General features: G+C 36.4%; 4 protein-coding genes across 6 annotated transcripts; 3 read left to right on the top strand and 1 right to left on the bottom strand.

Moving 5' to 3' along the window:
- Positions 1 to 569: 569 nt before the first annotated feature.
- On the bottom strand, positions 570 to 5,490 carry LOC103334821 (beta-galactosidase 11). The gene is made up of 18 exons (XM_008237788.3): positions 5,097 to 5,490; positions 4,792 to 4,887; positions 4,589 to 4,701; positions 4,427 to 4,493; positions 4,225 to 4,317; positions 3,973 to 4,116; positions 3,741 to 3,835; positions 3,427 to 3,532; positions 3,236 to 3,320; positions 3,029 to 3,147; positions 2,585 to 2,931; positions 2,329 to 2,438; positions 2,115 to 2,224; positions 1,922 to 2,029; positions 1,734 to 1,838; positions 1,457 to 1,602; positions 1,013 to 1,358; positions 570 to 912 (listed from the first exon to the last, which is right to left on the bottom strand). The coding sequence occupies exons 1-18, from the start codon at positions 5,349 to 5,351 to the stop codon at positions 793 to 795; spliced, it is 2,565 nt and encodes an 854-aa protein (XP_008236010.2). The 5' UTR covers positions 5,352 to 5,490; the 3' UTR covers positions 570 to 792.
- A 1,281-nt stretch (positions 5,491 to 6,771) lies between these two features.
- On the top strand, positions 6,772 to 10,167 carry MCM10 (minichromosome maintenance 10). 2 transcript variants are annotated; one of them, XM_089054793.1, is made up of 11 exons: positions 6,772 to 6,973; positions 7,178 to 7,358; positions 7,458 to 7,532; positions 7,696 to 7,933; positions 8,022 to 8,146; positions 8,584 to 8,617; positions 8,711 to 8,763; positions 8,916 to 9,056; positions 9,350 to 9,414; positions 9,501 to 9,564; positions 9,660 to 10,167. In XM_089054793.1, the coding sequence occupies exons 1-11, from the start codon at positions 6,883 to 6,885 to the stop codon at positions 9,823 to 9,825; spliced, it is 1,233 nt and encodes a 410-aa protein (XP_088910919.1). In that variant the 5' UTR covers positions 6,772 to 6,882; the 3' UTR covers positions 9,826 to 10,167. The 2 variants fall into 2 exon arrangements, with proteins under 2 accessions (XP_088910919.1, XP_008236011.2); XM_008237789.2 differs by having other exon boundaries at positions 6,775 to 6,973; positions 9,492 to 9,564.
- A 2,917-nt stretch (positions 10,168 to 13,084) lies between these two features.
- Positions 13,085 to 16,518, top strand: LOC103334911 (rac-like GTP-binding protein ARAC3). Its single transcript, XM_089053971.1, has 7 exons — positions 13,085 to 13,461; positions 14,416 to 14,503; positions 14,583 to 14,692; positions 14,808 to 14,871; positions 15,643 to 15,707; positions 15,858 to 15,923; positions 16,025 to 16,518. Exons 1-7 carry the CDS (start codon positions 13,363 to 13,365, stop codon positions 16,127 to 16,129), a joined length of 597 nt encoding a protein of 198 aa, XP_088910097.1. The 5' UTR covers positions 13,085 to 13,362; the 3' UTR covers positions 16,130 to 16,518.
- Positions 16,519 to 16,658: 140 nt separating this feature from the next.
- LOC103334823 (ubiquitin-conjugating enzyme E2 28-like) lies at positions 16,659 to 18,460 on the top strand. Of its 2 annotated transcripts, XM_008237790.3 has the most exons (4): positions 16,659 to 17,518; positions 17,633 to 17,760; positions 17,871 to 17,975; positions 18,181 to 18,460. In XM_008237790.3, exons 1-4 carry the CDS (start codon positions 17,449 to 17,451, stop codon positions 18,322 to 18,324), a joined length of 447 nt encoding a protein of 148 aa, XP_008236012.1. In that variant the 5' UTR covers positions 16,659 to 17,448; the 3' UTR covers positions 18,325 to 18,460. The 2 variants fall into 2 exon arrangements, with proteins under 2 accessions (XP_008236012.1, XP_088910098.1); XM_089053972.1 differs by having other exon boundaries at positions 16,659 to 17,760.
- Positions 18,461 to 20,872: the final 2,412 nt, after the last annotated feature.

Raw genomic sequence — 20,872 nt, 5'->3', positions numbered from 1 at the left:
AAGCTTACTGAAGCAAGAAGCATCGGCGAAAAATGGAGAAGTTGTTTCCATAGTTGATTGTTAACTGAGGCAACATTAACTAACTAATTACAAGTTGTTTCCATAGTTGATTGTTAACTGAGGCAACATTAACTAACTAATTACAATGAGAAAAGTAGTTTGCTAGATTAATTTGGCTGGATAGCAACTTGGAAAGAACTTGCAAAAATTCTGTACTCCTATGCAGCTTGCATTTTTTTGTAAATTCTACGATGACGAAAGGCGAGTGATTTTGCAAACTCTGAATTTATTTTAAACTCTTATGTTTCCATTTCATAAATTTTTAGTCTTCTTGGTAAATAGTTGTTTTCATGAAATTATCAAAAAGTTCACATGGATATTTTTGGTTCAAAAGTATGCATGTCATGCTTCTTGGCTGTCTGTGGGCTCATTTTAACATGGATATGATTGTTACTGAAAAATTACGTTTGCTTGGTTTGCTATATATATATTGCAACTGTTTGAACTTTGAAGAAATATTTGAATTGAATGTGGAATTAGATTATAGCACCTTGGGAAAGATTTGCATAAAGAAAATGAATGACTGACACTGACTAAGTCAGCCTCTATATTTATAAATGAACGTCACAAAAAGAAAAATCTGGATACATGTTTATGAGAACTAAATTACCACAAAGAACAGATTTGAGCTTCTAGGATCTTCACAAAGCTAGCTGTAGGATCTTCACTTCAATGCACGACGACAATCGATCACCCCAAATAAGTTTTCTATCAAAACTCTCTCTGTACCCCTTAAAAGGCACAAGTTACTTGGATAGCAAGTGTCTTGATCTTGATATCTGGGCAAGGATCAGCTTTGAAGAAAAGCTTGGGCTCCACAGGGACTGTACATAAAGTCTGTCCCAAGCAATGCTGCATAAAGAAAACCAAAACAGAAAAAGAGAAAGATTGGTTAGAACTTAATGTGGTTGAGAAATCTCAGATTGATCTGCATGATCAAGGAGCTTTTTACCTCTTCAACAACCTTCCTGGTTGCCGGAGAGTCGCATTTGCCAGGTTTGTAGGCTCCACACATGCCCTCAGGAGTGCCAAAGCTTGCGAAGTCCACACCAACAATCTTTTTCAAGTTTGGACACATGAGCTGAGCACTGGCTCCGGAGACAGGTCCAATGGTTTTGAGATCGCCGCCCTTTCTCTCCCATGACTTCACGTGTGGAGGATGCATCTCTGTGCTTATGGCACAGATGGTGTCTCTGTTGACGGTCAGGATCTCAATATCTTTGGGGTCAGCCTCCTGCTCCTCCAATACAAGAAGGAAATTTTGACCTGGCTTAATGAAGGCTCTTGGGATGTGGTACCTAATCACAAGGATTGCAAATTAAAACTTTTAGTTTGCAGTTTCCATGGTGATTTATTTCGCTGCAGCATACTTTTTCATGTAATTAATTTTACTTACTCGGATTGGGTAGGCTGTCCAAGAGGAGAGAGGAAGGACATCCAGTGCCGGCCTATGCTTTTACCATTCACCCAAATCATCCCTTTGCCCATACCAGCCATCCGGATAGCAACAGGGTCTTTCCCTTCAGGAGCCTCAAAATTTGTCTGCAGAAAAAAAATATTGGATCTTAAATGCTGCAACAAAAAAGGAAATAAAAAAGTGCTTGTGTACAAGCACAATTTAGAATTTCTTAGTATGAATCTAAGTTGAATAGGCTTGCTTGATTCAGACTTACCTTGTACCATGTGAGAGCCCTTCCTTTCCCAGCTGCTTTAGTCCATTGGACTTTTTGTGCTCCCTTCTCAGTGAACACTCGGAGATTTGCACCATTCAGGCCAACCTGAAAAATGGAACCAATATAATTAATATCCAATGCTCATTTTTTATATTTGACAGATGGGAAAGAAATTCTGTGGTACCTACCCTATGGCCCCAGCCATTTTGTGAGAGATCGATTGTCCCGGTGTTCAATCCCAGGACTGTTATGGTACGGGGTCCTGCATATCTGTGCTCCATGTAGGCTCCACTATCCTTCATTGACAAACAACAGATAGTCAGTGTCTGCTTTCTACCACAGTGATCAAACAGTACTAATTCCAAGTTATGAGCTACTTACTGGGAGTCCCACTGTCATGCAAAGCAGTGATATGTGGTTGACCCCTTGCTTGAATGTAACAGGTCTCTCAAAAACAAAACCCTTCTCCGCATGGCTTCCATGTTCCGTTCCTGAAAACATTCTCAAATTGCTTCGTCATCTGGTTATCATCAAGTGACAAAAGTTTGTATGTAATTGTACTAATAATGTATGATCCGTGCTATTGTGTCCTTACCAACATATTCACCATTGACGAATACACTCATTGCGTGACCAAGACTTGGAATTCGTAAAACTGGGCGAATACTTTCCTTCATTGGCAAGTCATATGGACCCAGATCAAGGCTGCAACCAGAGCACAAGATCAAGTCAGCAGTAGAAGCACTTACACAAGTCATACAATAATGTTTATGAGAGTAAAATCAATCTGGTTTTAAATTTTTTTGACTTCCTCATATCATATGGTGCTTAAGCTACACACTTGCACTTACCTACTGGTGAACCATCCATAGTCTGTGGCATCTTTTAGCAAGTGGTACAGTTCCTGTGGACTCTTGTGGTTGACTGGGATTTGCACGGTGGTTGGAATTGGTTCTGGAAACATCTCCCAGTTAAATTTGTTAGCAGCCTTCGATCGAACAAAGTTCCTTGAATTATGCTGTGATACAATCTGTTGACTGTTGAAGACCACAGTCCTGCAATCAGGGAGGATGCTAATAGAATGTGGTGGCAGGAAATATTCCTGGCCACGCCAATTCACAGTTGTTTCAATTGTAGAGTGGTTGTTTGCCAAGAAAGCAACACATATGTCTGTCCCAGGCCTCTCATAGAAACGAGCCTGCAAAGCAGAAAAGTTTTTTTTTCCTGTTAGTGACAATTTCTTCTCCCCTCTCTCCCTCCTAACTCTCAATTTTATGGAATATTTAGATACTTGCCTCGGTTTCTTTCCCCAACCTTTGCACTCCAGGAGTTCCTCCAAACAAAGGCTTCTTGCATAGATTCAAAGCCCTGTGCAAGTCCTTGAGGTGACCCCATTTAGGCTCCCTTTGCAAACCTGCATCACAAGTAAAATCAAGACCCAACTTGATGCAGCAACCTTGTTGAGTCATCATTACAGATGTAAACAAATTTAAGATCTTTACCATATTCATCGAGAGGAGCTTCATCATAGTAGCGAGTTGTTGTGAAAATAGCACTTGTTCTTCCAAAATTTGTCCCACCATGGTACTGCAAGTGTAATATAAGGGTGCTTTATTATCTCGTATATATATACAGGGGAATAGCATTCTGTTAGTGGTGATTTTATGAACGACTTAAAGAGGTGCCAAGTTACCATATAGTAGTTGGTTAGGGTTCCGTCCTTCGAGAAAAAACGCGCAACTGAAAATGCAATGTCTTCTGCTGATCTTTGTGAAGGAGGGTCACCAAATACTCTGTACCTGTAATTATGAAAAGAAAAGGAAAAATGTGGTCAGCAATCCATAGAAGCCAAGAACAGCCAGAAGGAAAAGGAGATAAGTACTTAAACCAAAATCACTTAAAAATAGATTCCAAGCTTCATTTACTACTCTGATGTCCGATCTTCTCCTTTTTTGTTCATTTACAGCTAAGTTGTTCACTGACAGTAGCTAAGGGGTATATACTCACTGCGCAGTCCAATTCTCAGTCCATAGAGTAGGCTTGTGGGGCTTATTAGGGCCTGTAAAAGTATCTCCACAGTGCCTTCCATTGCAAGTATTAATCTGCACCAGAAAATTAAAAAAAATATATATATATATAAGGCCAAAAGACAGAACAACAAATAAAACTTTGTTCTACTGGGCCAATTGTAAGGCATAATTTCTCTTAGAATCAATGAAAATCAAATTTGCGCACTTACCACTGGATCAGGAGCATCCTTCTGCTTGCACATGATCCATGGTACGCCGGCATTCTGCGACAGTGCCATATTTGCTGCCCACTGTATATAACTGTTTCCCAATTCTTTATATGCAAGTTGGACATGAGTGTACTCATTTTCAATCTGTGTCATGAAACATTATAGTTCAGCCATAAAAGAAATTTACTTCATAATTATGTTAAGTATAAGGGTTACTTATAATTTTCAGAGAGGAACCATCCAAGTACCAACCTGTGCTAAGATGATTGGACCTCCCTGTGGAGCAAATAGCTTCTCATGTTTCATCATCGCAATTATTTTCGTTACGAACGCCTCCATGTGGTGCTGCAAATAGAAAGCTCTTAGTGATCATTCAATGTGGCTCCTCAAATTGTAGCATATCATATTGTGCAGATAGTAGTTTTGGACATTAAGGTGGAACAAACTGACATACCTTGTATGATGGATTGTCCGAACGGAATATGATGTCGGGTTCCTCCCTCAGCCAATATGGAAGCCCTCTAAAGTGACAAAGAAATATGTATAGATAGACTTAAAAATAATTCACCATGGCAAGAGAATGAGACGATTTCAGAATTAATAATTATTTACATACCCATGGTTCCATTCTGCTTGGATGAATGGGCCAACCCTAAGGGTGACATACATTTTGTGCTCCTGTACCAGCCTAATGAACTTCACCACATCGGCGTTGCCCTCGAAATTGAACTGCAAAATCAGAACAAGATTTAATGCAAGCCACAATTTTCACAAATGCTCTATGTACTGCAAGCAACAATCTCTACAGCATTTTAGTACCTGGCCTTTCACAGGCTCATGAAGGTTCCAAAAGACATAAGTGTCGATCACATTCAAACCTCCCAGTTTAGCCTTCTTGAGAAGATCAGGCCACATCTGAAGAAACCCAATTCAGCAGAGACATTAAAACATTGAATTTCATTAACAGACACATCCATTAGAATAAAATATAAGAGGGGTGGCATACAGCTTTGGTTATTGAGAGCATTTACTTGTGCACCCGAGGTTAGAGTTTGAACCTCTTTCCCATTTAATCTCCTTTGTACAAAAAACAAAAAAACAAAAGATGGACATCACAAACTTACTTCCACCGTGCTCCGCGGATAATGAATAGAACCCGAAAAGAAAAGCTTCCGTTTTCCATTGATCATGAGGGACCTGGCATCATATGTCACCTCACCAACTTCTAGCTGCTTCTTCCCTCCCTTTTCAATTACCAGCTCGTCCCCCTCGTCCCCCTCCTCCTCTGGAGCAGGCGTCTTACCTTTGGCATGGACTAATGTGGCCGAGGCCACCAAAAACACAAGAGCAAGCAATAGCACCCTGCTTAGTACCACCATTATTATAAGTATGTTCTTCAACTCTCTAACCGTGACAAGTAAAACTGGTTCAAATTTCCATCAAACACAATGAAATGGAGAGTTAAAAACTTGGGTTTTCTAGCCAACAAAAAATTAGGAGTTTGATTGTTTCAATCTCCTGAACCTTATTTCTTGGGTTTTCTGTGATGTTTTGACCGCCTCACTAGTTGAAGTGTTTGAATATCAAGGGTTCACTTATATTATTGTTAGAAGAAAGAAAAATCCGACGTTTTTGGGGTTTGAATGCGGACTGTGGCCAGGAGGGAATGTGTGGATGTGTGGCTTTCTTCACTCTAGTAAGATGCAACAGTACATCCGAGACTGAAGGCTAAACCAGATTTCCTGTATCACTCTCTGCATGGCATATATGGAAACTTACTGGGCACAGATTTAGCCATGTCTTTGTCCGATTTTTAGGTTCATTATTTTTGACTTTGTTTTCTCATAAATCAATCATATCCCACAGAAATACGCTTCCACTTGGGCACTTTCCCTTTTTTCTTTTATTATTATTATTATTTTTCCATATTAATTGTGTCCTTCCATGTCAAAAATGGTTTTAAGTTGTGCATTTATTGGCCTACAAGTAAAAGATTTAAATTTGTATCCACACTTCGATCCATTTACAAAACCAATTCATTTTAATGGGTTTCGAATTTTTTACCACTTATGTGCACCATCAGTTTTATGAGAAAATCTCTTGATAGAGAAAAAAAGCTGACCACTATGAATCTAACTAATTTTGCACGATTCATCTTGGCATTCCATAAGAAGCATTGTGGGAGGCTCGATACCATTGAAGAAGGTTATTTATTAAGGACGTCAAGGACCAGATGTGATAATTTCGTGAATCTCATAGACCATGTATGAAAATAACCCATTTATTTTTAACGTTAAATTAGTGTAATGCTAGTCTCACAAAATTTATGTACCAAATTATTAATAGTCGTTCTATGGTGAGAGTGTCATACATAGACTATAGATGTCAACTTTCATATTAGCCACATGATTCATCTAAATAGTAATTTTACTTAAGTGTAATGAAATGATCGATTAAATTTTTATTTATTTATAATGAAATGATCCTGTGGCTCAAGAGGGTCCATATATGAAATGATCTGAATAATGCAAAATCTATACTGATTGTGCCTAATATGAAGATCCACATTAGGGGTTTGAGGATTCATATATGGCACCCTCATTATAGAATTTCGCATTATTAATGAGTAATAAGCCCAAGGGATGTGCGCCAGGCCGAAATTTGATCAAGTTAATATGGGCCAGGCCCAAATCACATTTTTACGACGTGTGACGAAGCGGTGTCGTTGGTAACTTCAATTCACGTTCCCTCCAAAATATTGAAACTCTCCCTCCACAGCCCCAACGAATCTTTTTTGACCTCCAAAATTTTAAGTCACACACACAAACACCGAAACTGTCTTAGCCTGATACATTCTTCTTCTACAACAAAATTCACAAGACACAGAGGACAGAGATAGAGATCCAAACCATGTCAAATCGCCAAGACGACCTTGATCTCCTTCTCTCTCTTCAAGATAGGGTTTTGGAAACCCCTCCTGGTTCTCCTTCCCATTCAGCAGGTATATTTTATACACCTACCTAACTATTTTTCTTTTCTTTTCAATCTTTATGAATATTTTTTAATTGGGTTGCTCATTTTGGGTGAAATTCTTGGAAATTCGATCTGGGTATCTCTTAATTTGTCGAAAAGTTTAATGGGTCTCTCTCAATTCCTTGAAAAGTTTAATGGGTCTCTATCAATACTTCATTTTTACTTTTTGCAGGCTACTTATCGGACGATGAATTTACGGGCCAAAGAGGGCCGGTGGACATGTCCGTGTTCAGGGACGCCGTCGAGGACTGCCTTGATTACGAGCCTAAACCGGTTCTGAAGACTGGGAAATTGAACCGACCCAGTGCCTCCACTGATCCAGAAGTTGAGAAATTTTCGGGTTTGCGAATCAGGTAATCCCAATACTCGTACATGATGCACATTGTAAGAATTAATGTGAGGAAATTTGGACGTTGTGTTTGATTTGTTTATCTTTTTTTCTTTTCGTACAGGAAGCAGTTGATAACTCCTTTAGAGCTTAATGATCACTTTTCAGACATCCGTTTTGTTCGGTTATCCGCCATAAAGTAATCTTCTTGCTTTTCACATCCTTGCATATTTAGGAATTGTTTGGTTAGAAACTTTAGAGTGATATTCTATTTTTCAGAAACCAAAATCAATTTTATTGTACATGTTCAAACTATGATTGAACTGGGTTGAGATATACATTTTTCAAATGGGGTTTTCTAGGAATTTGCTGCGTGGGGATACTCTTTCAGGATGTTGGGCAAGTGTTGGAGTATTGACTGAGAAGGGGAATCCAAAAACTAGTTCCACAGGGAAGAGTTACTCTATATGGAAATTTGGGTGTTTGGATGAAGATACCATTTCTGTTTTCTTGTTTGGTGATGCTTATGAGATGAACTGCAAAGAGCAGACTGGAATGGTGTTTGCGCTACTTAATTGCACCGTACGCAAGGATGCTAAGGTATTAATTTGTCAATCAGTGTTTTTCTTTTATTGACATTTTCTTCTTATATCACTAAAGATGACTTTTCTTTAATCTGTTTATGCAGGGTGGTGGTTTTTCTTTGAGTGTGTATTCAGCCAATCAAATGCTGAAGATGGGCACTTCAGTTGATTATGGAGTTTGCAAAGGGAAAAGAAAGGATGGAATGGCTTGTACTGTAGTCATAAACAAGTATGTAAGATCCTGTTCTTTGATCACCTTAATTCAAAGACAGATGGTTATAATCACTACCATCTGACTGTTATCTTCACTAAGATATTGAGGTTTATGAATCATCTTTAACCCTAGTCAAGGGCACTGGATAAACATCTATACATACACATCAGTGCTTTCATATAGAATTTTGTCACAGAAAGATATTTGCGTAATAAGTTGCACCATATAGATGCTCTTTAACCAGAAACCGGATACCTAAACCAAGTGAAAAATAATCTTTTGCTGATCCATCTGACCACAATCTAGTATGGTGTCTTTAAGCACTTTCTATGGTTTTGCCAACCAATAAAGTTTTGAAGTTCTTTTGTATCATTATGTACGTCTACATTTGCAGTAGTTTTGTACCATTTATTTCTTAATATTTTTAACATTGGTTCCTCATGTTATCTCAGACGCTGTGGAATATATTGTAAATTTCATAAATCGGTAAGCATGTGAATTTAAAGCATTAGTCTTTGCTTGCCTGATCCGTCTTCAAGGCAAACTTATTAATATTTCCTGTATCTCTAATTTCTTCAGAAAGAATCACAGAAATATTCCACGATGACAATGCGAACTGAGCTCAATGGAGGGTAAGTGATGAATGCTTTGCATGATCTGGTTCTCTTTAATCTAGACTTCACATTTGTGTTGTGAAATGACCCCCTTTGTATAATATGTTTTAGTTTATTTAACTTGGTGGTATATTTCATTTGATTATGCATATTTTTTTTAACGCTACCAGGAACTTGCGAACAGCATTTCGGACTCCTCACAGTAGAGAAGGGATTTTTATGGTTGATCCTCTATCTGACAAAACAAACGCGTGCAAGCGTAAGCAGCCAGTGAAGCTATTGTCAGTGGAAGGGCTCAAGAAGGCATTAAGGTTTGTCATAGTCAGCATAGGAAAGGAAAATATTTAAGCATCATTTTATTGTGAAGCAATTCAGCAATGCTTTTTAGTTGCCAATGATACAACGCCTTCTCATCTTGTAAATTATATTAATCCATCACCATCTAGAAACCAGAGAACATAATTACTCTCGCATTTATACTTGCAAGATGTGCAACCAGAAATGAAATGCAAAAAGGTGTTCAATATACAAGACATGCGATTTTTTTTTATGGTAAGTTTATAGGATTCTGTCAAATGGTCTGATTAGTGATTTATATGAACAGCAATGCAGGTAAAGTGACTACAAATACACACTCACAAGGAATAAGGTTTTTGGCTGAGATGACAGGTTAAGTGTATGATCCCTATATGCTCTTGCTGGCAGTGTTGTGTGCAATTTCCTCATTAGATACCTTTGCAATGCAGGGAAGACAGATCCGAAAGATGCGATTAAAGCTTCAAAAATGCAAAGCAAACCGATCTCCAGTTTAGAGAAGAGGTGATTCATATATAAGATTATTTTACAATATTTTTATTTGTACAATGTAACTTGTTCTTTTCCTTGTTACTGAAGTTTTGTTTATTGTTCCTCAGGAAACCATCTAGTATAAGCATGGATCCATCTGCAGTCATAAAAAACCAACAAATGGATTCAAAAAGAATGAAAACTGGGAAGGAGAAAATTTTGATAGACAAAACAAAGGAGGGCATGGGAAAGATGATTGAATTAGAGTATATAAGCTCGGATGAAGGATTCTGAGCCTTGGAAGCAGTCACTGTGAACCAAAATTTTGTAAGCCAATACATTTTGGACCCGTTCACTTTTTTAATTGCTTTAAAATTGTAAAGGTTGTGAGCTGACATTTCTTTTTTGTTTTTTAGTGTAACATTAATGAGGGAATTGTTCTATTTATTCATTTTTCCAACCAGAACTGATTCTTCTTATTAGTTAGATAGGTGGAAAAGAAATAGTCAATGAATTTGCTTTCAAATTTTCATCCCAAGTTTTGAAAACTTTTAGAAAGGAATGAAAAGCTGTATATGCTTCTGTTGTACGTTTCTTTTTTTTCCTTTTTCTTAATGATTTGTTTTTGTTTTGACTTGAACTTGTGACAAGCTTGTAGCCAGGGTTTCTCAATTTTTAGTAGCAGCAGTTATCTGACTCATCTTTGAGTGCTCAATCCATTGCTTTGTAAGAGTTTGTCTGGTTTTATGATTTTATCTTTAGTTACAGCAACCTTTTGTGTCACGAGTGTTGGGTTGGGCAGTGCATATTATTGATGCCAGATTTGTAGTTTCATATTCTACAAAGTCGTATATAATCGAGACTTATAGCTCAAGTGGTAAATGATAAAGAGTATTAACCCTAAACCCATTTGATGTCCTATGTTCGATTCTTTTATTGTTTGTCTAAAAAAAAAAAAATTCTTATACATCACAATCATTTCTCACATATTAAATGTCATAAGGGTCACAATTCCAAGCACGTTGTTTGACTATCAATCTCTATTGTTAGAGCTATGAGCCAAGCTTTAGTCAGCACATGCTAGAAAACTGGAACATTAATTATGTGTTATTTGCTTAGATATGGCCAACGTGGTCTAGTTCAGTTAAAAAAAGGATTTTAACTTATAGACTAATAATTTCATATTTAAATTCTCATGACACCTTAATAGTATGTGTGAGAAACCCGTCTTTTGTTTATAATTTAAACTTTCACTTGTATTTATTTTTTACAAAAAAGTACACAATCAAGTTATATAAAATTGATTATTGTCTTAATTATGGGTAGGGGACCAAGGTATCTTGACAATGAGCCAGATGTAAAGATGTTGATTTGATAGGAGTTGGAGGGATGGTCATTCATGCACATGAACTTATGGAGTAGATCTCCCCATGTGCTACTCAATTTTGTATTGATTTCCCACATTAATTTTGTAGGAATAAATAATTAGGTAATTGGGATTTTCCAGAGTTTTTATTATTAAAGTACATTTAGCAAAGATTCTTCCTCCTTTTTCCTAAAGAGTATCAATAAAGACAACATCTTCCTTCACTTAAATTGATAGAGACTGAAACCAAAGGGTTTGGCAAAGATTTCTTTTTTCTTTTTTCCTTTAAATTCCAAGATTTGACCTAACAAGTATGCTTGAATGTGCCTTGATTTTGAAAATACATACCAAAACAACAAACAGAATAACATAGAAAAATTAGAGACAGAACCAACTAACTACAAAACAAAACTTTGAAAGAAAGCAAATTAGTTTATTGTGTAGCAGGTGATCAATCCTCCTTCAAGTTTTCAAAATTCAAATCATGGAAAATGCCCACCCTTGAACATGCATTTTAATTTTATTAATTAATTACACCATTGATAAAGAATGATCATCTACTTCTTAAACCTCCCCCCACGTTGTGTTAATTCCTTCTCAAAATTAGCTTTTAATCTATGAGATGCCATGACAGGGCCTGCAACTAATAGACTGCACCACAACCAAAATATTCTAATCTCATTTTTTTTCCTCCTAAAACTATGCTATATATATTTTATTAATTTTTATTAAATTATGCTTCTTCTCCTGTAACCTCCTGACATTATTACCATGCGAACGTCATTATAAGCATAAAAAAAATATATAATGTCCGCATAATAATAATGTTCAGCTTCATGAGAAAATCTATATATTTATATATCTTATAATTTGTCTTCCAATAAGTAAGATGTGGTGGGTGGACTGGCCATTAACGGTTCAACCACCTCCATTTTTATTTAAAGAATTGCGTGGTTGCAGAGTAGCATGATGGGTCAATAAACTGAAAGCCAAGCCAAGGACCATCCTAACCAAGTCAACTAGTCAAGTCCCTTTTTTTAACCTTCTACTTGGTTTTATTTTTCTCTTTTTGGTCCATAATAGTACACATTATGTCGGGCAAGCTTGAAAGCGAAGGAACCCTAGGACCCCATATTATGATTTTCCATTGATTTGCTTCAGAAGAAAGCAAAATGTTCAAAAGAAAATTTAACATTGCAAATTCAGCCATAAAACTTGTCAGCATCTACCCTGATATGGGTTTTAACTGGCCATATTTTTTTAGTTTTCGTTTTGATCAAACTTGGGTTTCACCATTGAAACGAAATTTGAACACATGCACTCATTTCTCAGGCATTCACATTCATCTTATTCATCTTCTTTAATTATGTAACCAATCTCACACTTTGTATCAGCTTTTGGTGCTGTTTCGTGGGGCTGTAATGCGTGCCTAAAATGATGCATCAAACTATGATTTATTTAATCTATTAGGTTAACTACCAAGTTCAAGTTTGAAAACAAAGGCATTGAGCATTTCTAAGTTTTTTATTTGTACAATATTATAGAATTTAGGTCCCAATTGAAGCTGCAGTAACAACCAAAATGCACCTAGCTTAGCTAAAAGTAAAACGTTGGTTGACTTTGAATATAGTAAACAGCAAATCACGACTAGATATCGAATATATAATTATTATCGTATTTGTGTGAGTTCGAACTTGAAACATCCTTTAACTGATAAAACAACTGCCACAAAATCAAATGCTAGATGTTCTCTACATATATGGTTGAGAATATAAATTTATTTTGACATATTCTTGAAAAGCAGAAAAGGAAAAGAAACAGAGAAATGGAAGAAGGGGAATTGCCAATTTAGGAATGCAGCACTGAACAGAGAGAGCTTTTATGTTTCACAACCCCACACCACATGCAAACTCGTTTGACAATTGACACCCCCACAATAAGAAACACAGAATAAATCAGGTTCAGCCTTCATAACTACATGTCACCAAATTAATAGCCTAATATTCCTTTGTTTCCCCAATAAGTAAACTTCTTCCCAATGAGTCAATGACAGTAAAAAAACATAAAATAAAAGACAAATGCCTGTGATCTTGTGATTTTCTTTTGGATATTTTGAAATATAAAAGAATGCCCAAGAGGACAAATTGGTTGTTTTGGTTGGTGGAGTTTACTGAGATAGAAAGAAAGGTTGAAAACTTGAAATGGGGCCTGGGATTGAGTCTTTGAGGTACACAGTAACACATTAATATCATACTATTATTATAGCTGGCAAGAGCTGGCTCTTGAGGCCCAGCACCCTTCATCTTTGCCTTCCCAAATCTCTCTCTTTTTTCTCCTCTCTCTCTCTTTCTGTGTCTCTCAACTAAACTGGGTTGTGGTGGGTGTTAAGAAACCTCTGCCATAATCTGAATTAGGGTTTTTGTAGAAGCATAAGTTGAAGAAGGAAGGGACAGAGTTGGGAGGAAATGAGTGCCTCCAGGTTCATAAAGTGTGTCACAGTTGGGGACGGAGCGGTGGGCAAGACTTGCATGCTCATCTCCTACACCAGCAACACTTTCCCTACGGTAAAGGGCTCTTCTTTCTTTTCTTCTTCTTTTGTTTGATTGCAGAGAGAAAGTTTAAGTCTTTGAGGTTTGTCTTTAGTTGGGTTGCTTAGCTGAGCCTGGTAGGGTAGTTAGGTTCTTCAATGTAGGGTTACTGCAAGATTCTTGAGCACAATTTACTTGATTTTGTTTGGTTTTCAAGAAAACGTGGGATGAAGAAAGCAAAGCTTTGTTTTTTTCTATTCTGTTTCCTCATTTGGGTGTTCAGAAGCAAAATCAGGAAATCACATGAAACTTGACTCCCATAGAATTCGAATTTCGGTTTTAGCATGATCAGGGCTTTTATTTGTTGTAGGTCTTTCTTTTTAACATTTTCAATTTACCCTGTTTGGTATGTATAATATAGTGAAGAAATCTTAAAATTTCGATCAAGTTTGAGTCTTTATGTTTGAATTGAGCTGATCATAGCCCTTTATTTTTGTTCACTTTGTTGTGGTGCAGAATTTATTAAGAGGGTTTTCTTGGTTTTGTTCAGTGACGTTGACCCTTTCTATAATTTGTCATTCCTGAACCTGTGTTGAATCATATCTCTGGATTAAGCCTAGTAACTAAGTTGAATACTAAGCTCAGAAAATTTTCATGTCTACAGTTTTCTCTTACTTTTTGTTTATTTTTCTTTCTTTTGTAGAGGCCTGCGTACATATTTCCTTGATTGATCAGAATCACTTAGTAAAAACCTTTCTGCATTATACCTGTTCAATAGACTAGAAGACTGTTCGGTGTAAGGTGCTTTGTGTGATATAAAAAAGTATAGCATGTATGTAAATTTGAGAATATTCACATCTATATTTTGCAGTGATGTGATTATTAAGATTCAAAATTTTGCTTTTCGCTTTTTTTTTTTTTGTATGAGATTGAATTTTCTAGAGGATGATTATGATTTTCTGTTTTTGCTTGCAATATGTTGGGGAGCAGGATTATGTGCCAACCGTGTTTGACAATTTCAGTGCAAATGTGGTTGTGGATGGGAGCACTGTTAATTTGGGATTGTGGGATACTGCTGGTTAGTTCAAATCTGAAAAATTCTTCATAGTTTTGTCTTTTTCTAAAGCTTGGCCCTGATGTTTAAAATTATGGAACAGGACAGGAAGATTACAATAGATTAAGACCACTGAGCTACCGTGGGGCAGATGTCTTCCTACTTGCATTCTCTCTCATAAGTAAGGCCAGCTATGAAAATATTGCCAAGAAAGTAAGACTCACACTATCCTCAGAGTTAATTCTTTTCTTTCCCCAAGTTTCTTCAACTATTGTTTGATGTCTAAGTTTGCTGATGAGGTTATTTTTTTCCCCATTTCAATGTTTAGTGGGTTCCTGAATTGAGGCATTATGCACCTGGTGTTCCAATTATTCTTGTTGGAACTAAGCTTGGTTAGATCTCTACTCCCCTGCTTTCCTTTGTTTCCTATTACGCTACTCGTGATAAATATCAGTTGATTCAACCTTAATTGAGATATTATGTAGCACTTTTGATTTCCCTATGAAGTTCTTTCCTTGGCTATTAGCTTTGCCTGCTTATGCTAACCTAAGAATTCTGGGGGTGCCATTTAAGTATAATTGTTTCGAGATACAAATGGTTCAAGTGCAGCTTTTGTGTTGTCTGTTTCTGTTTTTTGTACACCTTCTGGGTTGCTTTCTCATGTAATCTGAATTTACTATTAGCTTTTTGAGAACCTCAATGGTAAATTCTTGGTAAAGGTTGCAAGTTTTCATTTTGATGAACACTTGTAACTCTCTCTCTCTCTCTCTCTCTCACACACACACACACACACACACACACACAGATCTTTTGGTCTATACTGACCACCTGTTCAATTTTAGTGGCACTGAAGTTTTTGTCAGGAGGTGCTCTTTGTAAATCCCTTGCAGATCAGCATTTATATATGATAAAATGTAATCATGTACATATGCTGCTACATTTACATGTGCATTTTGAAATGAAGATATCTCTCTGCTATAGAGATTAACAGAGGCATAATCAGTATCTTCTGATCGGATCATATCTGATTCTGTGTTGCAGTAGTGATCACATGTACTCTTAGTCCATATCATGTTGTATTGCAGTATCTTACTGGACATAATCTTTATCTTGCCCATTATTGGTGCTTCGCTTCTCATGACTGCTAAATTTTCTTCTTATAGATCTTCGGGATGATAGGAAATTCTTTGTAGATCACCCTGGTGCAGTGCCGATTACCACAGCCCAGGTATTTTCTACTGCAACCTGAGTTATAGTCACAATTTCTTTTCCTAACTATTCTTGTTATATAGAAAAATTATTCCACAAACTCAGACCAACTAATGGGATTAAGACCTCATTTTCTACATTCCTTTTATTTTGGGGGTTCTTTTTGAAGGGAGAGGAACTAAAGAAGCTGATTGGGGCTCCGGTTTACATCGAGTGTAGTTCAAAAACACAGCAGGTTTGTAACTTCAATTCAAATCACTTGATTCCTACAGGGGAAGCACGCCATGATCTCACACTGATGACTATGTTTATGTTAAATACCCCTTGTGAATGCAGAATGTGAAAGCAGTCTTTGACGCAGCCATTAAAGTGGTTCTCCAGCCACCAAAACAGAAGAAGAAAAAGAAGAGAAAGGCACAGAAGGCCTGTTCTATATTGTGAGCATGGAAAGAGTAGCGTTGGGAAGAAACTGTGACTAATTAGTCAGTTATCCATTAATGCTCTTCAGTCCCTGTTATATTTTTCCGTCTGGAGGAAGCAGCAAGCTGGGCATCGTAGTTTCGACTGACAGATGTAGGAGCTCTCTTTATGCATCAAGTTCTTTGTTTATGCTGTCTGGGCAGTGTTCTGATTTGATTTGTATATTAATGCTATGCATTACGTGTTTGTTAACATGCTGAACCCTCCTCTTTGGGTTTGATTTCCCTAATGTGTTGTCTCTATATAGTACTGATATTTTACTTTTTAAGCCATATAAAATCCACGTCTTGTAACCTGATTTAGTACACTTCAAATTTCAAGAATATATATAGATAGTTATATTTTCATGACATACAATCTTGAATGTTAGACAGTTTGACATCCTCTATTATCAGGATCGCGGACTGTGAGAGGCCTGACAAATGACCATATTGCCAGCTGACCGGCCTCTCATAGTTCACAGTACGAATGTCTGCACCTGAATCTTGAATAGGCATATGTATACGCATACATGTGACTGGTTTGAAAGGAAAATTAACCAGTCCAAGAATGGTGGCAAATGATTGAATGAAGAGACTAGAAAGAAAAAGGCAAAACAGAAAGCAGAATCAAGGCAAAGGAAGTGGGGCTATCAAGGTCCTTATAAGCTACGGCTAAACTGTGTTTGTATTTCGTTTGAGAATATTTTCTAGATCTTCTTATGCATCCCCACCACTCATCAACTTCAAAATTGTCCCAGATTCTCAAGAACTGAGCTATTTGAGCTAAGCACGAATATCTTTTTCTCTTGGGTGGTAAGAGTTGTTCTCATGGCATATAGTTGGCCTAAAGATCTTTTCCCTAAAAAACTTAGCCTTCTACTTAAAGTAAGTAAAGCATGCCCTCACAATTAGAATAGATGACCTTCAGTACTTGTTATAAAGAGATTGTGGCATCAATTTCTGCATAACAAAACAATTAGAGTTTTGTTTGGTCAGCAGCTGCTTATTTATGATATAGAGAAATTGTGGCAGCAGATAATCTTTGAATTTTTGTTTTCTGAGTCTCTTGATTCTTTTGCTTTCAACTTTGTTCTGGAACTGATTCTGTTCCCACTTTCATCAGCCCACAAGAATTCATGAACCTCTCCTTCTCACCCTTCATTAAATACACCGACACCCCAACCTACCATTTTTCAGGGTGTCAATAGATTGTAATTCTTTTGCAAATTAATCCATCCTTCATCCTTCTGTTCAAGTTCTTACTCAAAACCAGGAAGCTTTATCTTTGAAACTGCTTCAATGGCCTCAAAGAGAATATTGAAGGAGCTCAAGGACTTGCAGAGAGATCCACCAACTTCATGCAGTGCAGGTAAAAGAACTGAAAAAAAGAGGTCTTATTGCTTGGAAAATGGATATATATATATATATATGTGTGTGTGTGTGTGTGTGTGTAATTTCTTATGGTGTTTTTTCCTTTTTGCAGGTCCTGTGGCTGAGGACATGTTCCATTGGCAAGCAACAATCATTGCTCCAAATGACAGTCCCTATTCAGGGGGTGTGTTCCTTGTAACCATCCATTTTCCACCTGATTATCCTTTCAAACCTCCAAAGGTATATACAACAAATCTATCACCAAATTCTGTTATCAATCTTGCATCATTTTGCCATACAAATATATTCTGATGCTTTGCTGTGGGATACAATAAATAAATCTTTTGCAGGTTGCCTTCAGGACCAAAGTGTTCCATCCAAATATAAACAGCAATGGCAATATCTGTTTGGACATTCTCAAGGAGCAATGGAGTCCAGCACTCACCATATCCAAGGTGACACATATGAGTTTTAGGTGGCATTAGACCCTAACATACATGAAACTTATACCATCGACACGTTTTATCTGTTCTGAGTCAGAGACGGATCAAGAATTTCAAAATGGTGTCGGTTTAATTGACCTTACATGAAGGAGTTACACGTGAACGGGTCATATGGGTTAGTTAGTGTCTCTAATATTATTGTTTTTGTGACATGCAGGTTTTACTGTCGATATGTTCACTTCTGACTGACCCGAACCCTGATGACCCTCTTGTTCCGGAAATTGCTCATATGTGCAAGACTGACAAAGTCAAATATGAGTCAACAGCTCGGAGCTGGACCCAGAAGTATGCCATGGGCTAATTAATTTTGTTTAAAAAATATATATCCAGCTTCTCTATTACTATAACTTGTCTTATATATATTGAATTGAGGCCCCCAAATTGTAATTTGAGCTCCTTTGCTTGAAAATGAATATTATAGCTGCCAAGTTTTTGAAGCTACACTTCAACATTACTGTTGTTTTCTTGGTTGGAAGAATGTTCATAATTATGATTGAACTTTTGTGTTAAATTTAATCACATGTTGATTATCGTTGGTGAGACTCGAAGGCGTTTTTCGGGTCATGAGCAAAGCCCATTGGACCCATTGCAATAATTGGGCTTCAGCCCAAACAAAAGCCCATTGAAAGAAATACCCACAGAAATGGGCCCATTCTGCTATGATCTTAGTCTTAATAATAGTTAATCTTAATTAAAATATAATTTTCCGTCATTATCCATTCGGTTAGGAATCAAAGTCGTCATTCTTCTTTTGCAAATCGCTTTCTCACTTACCAATCCAATCTCAGAGGGCCACCAGGGGCCATAATATTTAGGTTTTTCTAATATAATTATAGTTCAATCAATACTCATATGTAACAACTATATAGAATATAAATAATAATGTTACAAGCAATGCATATTAATATAAACGTGTATTGATTAATGCATGCATGAATTCCCATTATTTTCCACGGAATTCAAATGAATCATATTCAAAATCAAAATCAAATGATGTCATTTATGCCAGAACGAAGAGTTTGATTATGTGCGAGCATACGTGTTTATCATTTTCGTGGTTAATTGTTCTTTTGTTGGGATGATATTATTATTATAGAAAAGAAGGTTGGTAGGGTTTATATATCTTCTTGACCTACCATATATTCTCCTAACAAATAATTTCTTTGCATGGCTCCAAAAAACGGTGATGGAGCACCATGGTCCATTGGGAAGAGCAGTTAGCTCCCTTTGTTAGACCAATAAAACGTGGTGGAAAGTGGAAACCCTACTTAATTTATTAATTACGAGCTTAATTATGATAAGCTTTTTCCCAAATGGGTTTAGGACGATCCATTTCCAAATAAATAAGTTTAGAAGTTGTTACACAGTTTCCTAATGTAATTTAGCGAACCAATTTCAATTCAAAATATAGTCGAATAATGTGTGTTGATTTTTGCATTTGACTTTGTGGATGCAACTTTTTTATTTTATGTTATTTAAATTTAGTACTTTTCAAATGAAAAATAAAAAAAATTATATATTGTACGATATGGAAATATGATATGTAAAGAAAATTGGTAAGTTTATAGTTTCAATAACTTTTGATATAGTAGTTGGTCATGATTAAAAGTTTAGTATCGTGTTTAGGAGAAATTTTTTTATGTTCCGGGTACACCACGAGACTGGTGTATTATCCAATAAATATTAAGACATGTGGAATTATTGTACAACTTACTGCATTTCTTTTTATAACATGTGGCGGGCTGCATTGCAAATATTTCATATGTCTTCCGTCTATTGAATGGTACACCAGCCACGTGGTGTACCCGGAACACCAAAAAATTACTCTACGTTTAGAAGTATAATGCGTGTGATGTGTACGATATTTGTAGCTACTTTATATAAATTTTTATTTGAGCATAACATGGTAATTACAATAACTACTTGAGTGGTACATACGTTTTTTTGTTATTGAGAAATTATAAGATTGCATTCATAATTTAGTTAAAAAAGTTACTAGCCATAAAATGGTCAATACAAACTAGTCACAAAGGGTCATTTCAATAACAGAATGGTCTAACATCAAAATTAAGACAATCTGATGTGTCTTCACTAACGATAATGAATTATCGAAGAAACTCTAGCATATACATCTCAATTAAGATTGCAAACTCAGAAGAATCAAAAAGAGATAAAGCTTGAAAAACTCAAGTCATAACAATACAAATAAAACTATCGTAAATGATAGATGAAGAGCTCTCACAAAAGGAGAGGTGAAAACTACACTAAAAACCTAAAGAGTTTCTGTGACTTATTCCAAACATAAAAAAACTGCAGAAAAAATTATGATAAAGATCTGACACCAAGACGCAAATGGTACGTACTTTAGAATATAATCTTGTATTTGTGTAATTTAATTTAAAAAAAGATTAAGTATATACCAACTTTTTTATTTAGTGTAACGTACGTATTACGTGATCGGTTATTATGATAGCATCGTGACACATTATATCACACCTTCCATCAAGTGGTAAACATAAAATTTGGTCCAAAAAGATAGAAAAGTTGATTCTATAATTGTTGATTGGATGGATTGCTCTCATCTCATGTCAATGGGTCATACATTTACTTGTCCAGCACATATGTTCCATGTGTTGCCCTACCATCCTTTTGTCGGTAGATTCTGAAAAGATGTGGGAACACGTGGATGAAGCAGACATCGGAACAATCAATTAGCAGGAAAAAAAAGGGCATCCACACGAGATACTTTCAAATGCAGGTGGCCTTTTAGAAACAAGAACAAAGAGAATATAGCTTCGAACAAAAAAAATAAGAGAGAATATAGCTTAGAAGACCTATGAATTTTTCCA

Source organism: Prunus mume, linkage group LG6 (assembly GCF_029339155.1).
Source record: "Prunus mume cultivar Tortuosa linkage group LG6, ASM2933915v1, whole genome shotgun sequence".
In the NCBI taxonomy this organism is placed as follows: domain Eukaryota; kingdom Viridiplantae; phylum Streptophyta; class Magnoliopsida; order Rosales; family Rosaceae; genus Prunus; species Prunus mume.
This window is presented reverse-complemented; position numbering and strand designations above follow the sequence as displayed.

Coding starts and splice junctions, on each gene's coding strand:
- LOC103334821 (XM_008237788.3), bottom strand. CDS start 5,351: ATGGTGGTACTAAGCAGGGTGCTATTGCTTGCTCTTGTGTTTTTGGTG. Junction 2,030..2,114: donor GCATGACAGTGGGACTCCCA/GTAAGTAGCTCA, acceptor TTGTCAATGAAG/GATAGTGGAGCCTACATGGA. Junction 1,603..1,733: donor GGGCTCTCACATGGTACAAG/GTAAGTCTGAAT, acceptor TTTTTTCTGCAG/ACAAATTTTGAGGCTCCTGA.
- MCM10 (XM_008237789.2), top strand. CDS start 6,883: ATGTCAAATCGCCAAGACGACCTTGATCTCCTTCTCTCTCTTCAAGAT. Junction 7,934..8,021: donor CCGTACGCAAGGATGCTAAG/GTATTAATTTGT, acceptor CTGTTTATGCAG/GGTGGTGGTTTTTCTTTGAG. Junction 8,764..8,915: donor CGAACTGAGCTCAATGGAGG/GTAAGTGATGAA, acceptor TAACGCTACCAG/GAACTTGCGAACAGCATTTC.
- LOC103334911 (XM_089053971.1), top strand. CDS start 13,363: ATGAGTGCCTCCAGGTTCATAAAGTGTGTCACAGTTGGGGACGGAGCG. Junction 14,693..14,807: donor ATGAAAATATTGCCAAGAAA/GTAAGACTCACA, acceptor TTCAATGTTTAG/TGGGTTCCTGAATTGAGGCA. Junction 15,924..16,024: donor GTAGTTCAAAAACACAGCAG/GTTTGTAACTTC, acceptor TTGTGAATGCAG/AATGTGAAAGCAGTCTTTGA.
- LOC103334823 (XM_089053972.1), top strand. CDS start 17,449: ATGGCCTCAAAGAGAATATTGAAGGAGCTCAAGGACTTGCAGAGAGAT. Junction 17,761..17,870: donor ATCCTTTCAAACCTCCAAAG/GTATATACAACA, acceptor AATCTTTTGCAG/GTTGCCTTCAGGACCAAAGT. Junction 17,976..18,180: donor CAGCACTCACCATATCCAAG/GTGACACATATG, acceptor TGTGACATGCAG/GTTTTACTGTCGATATGTTC.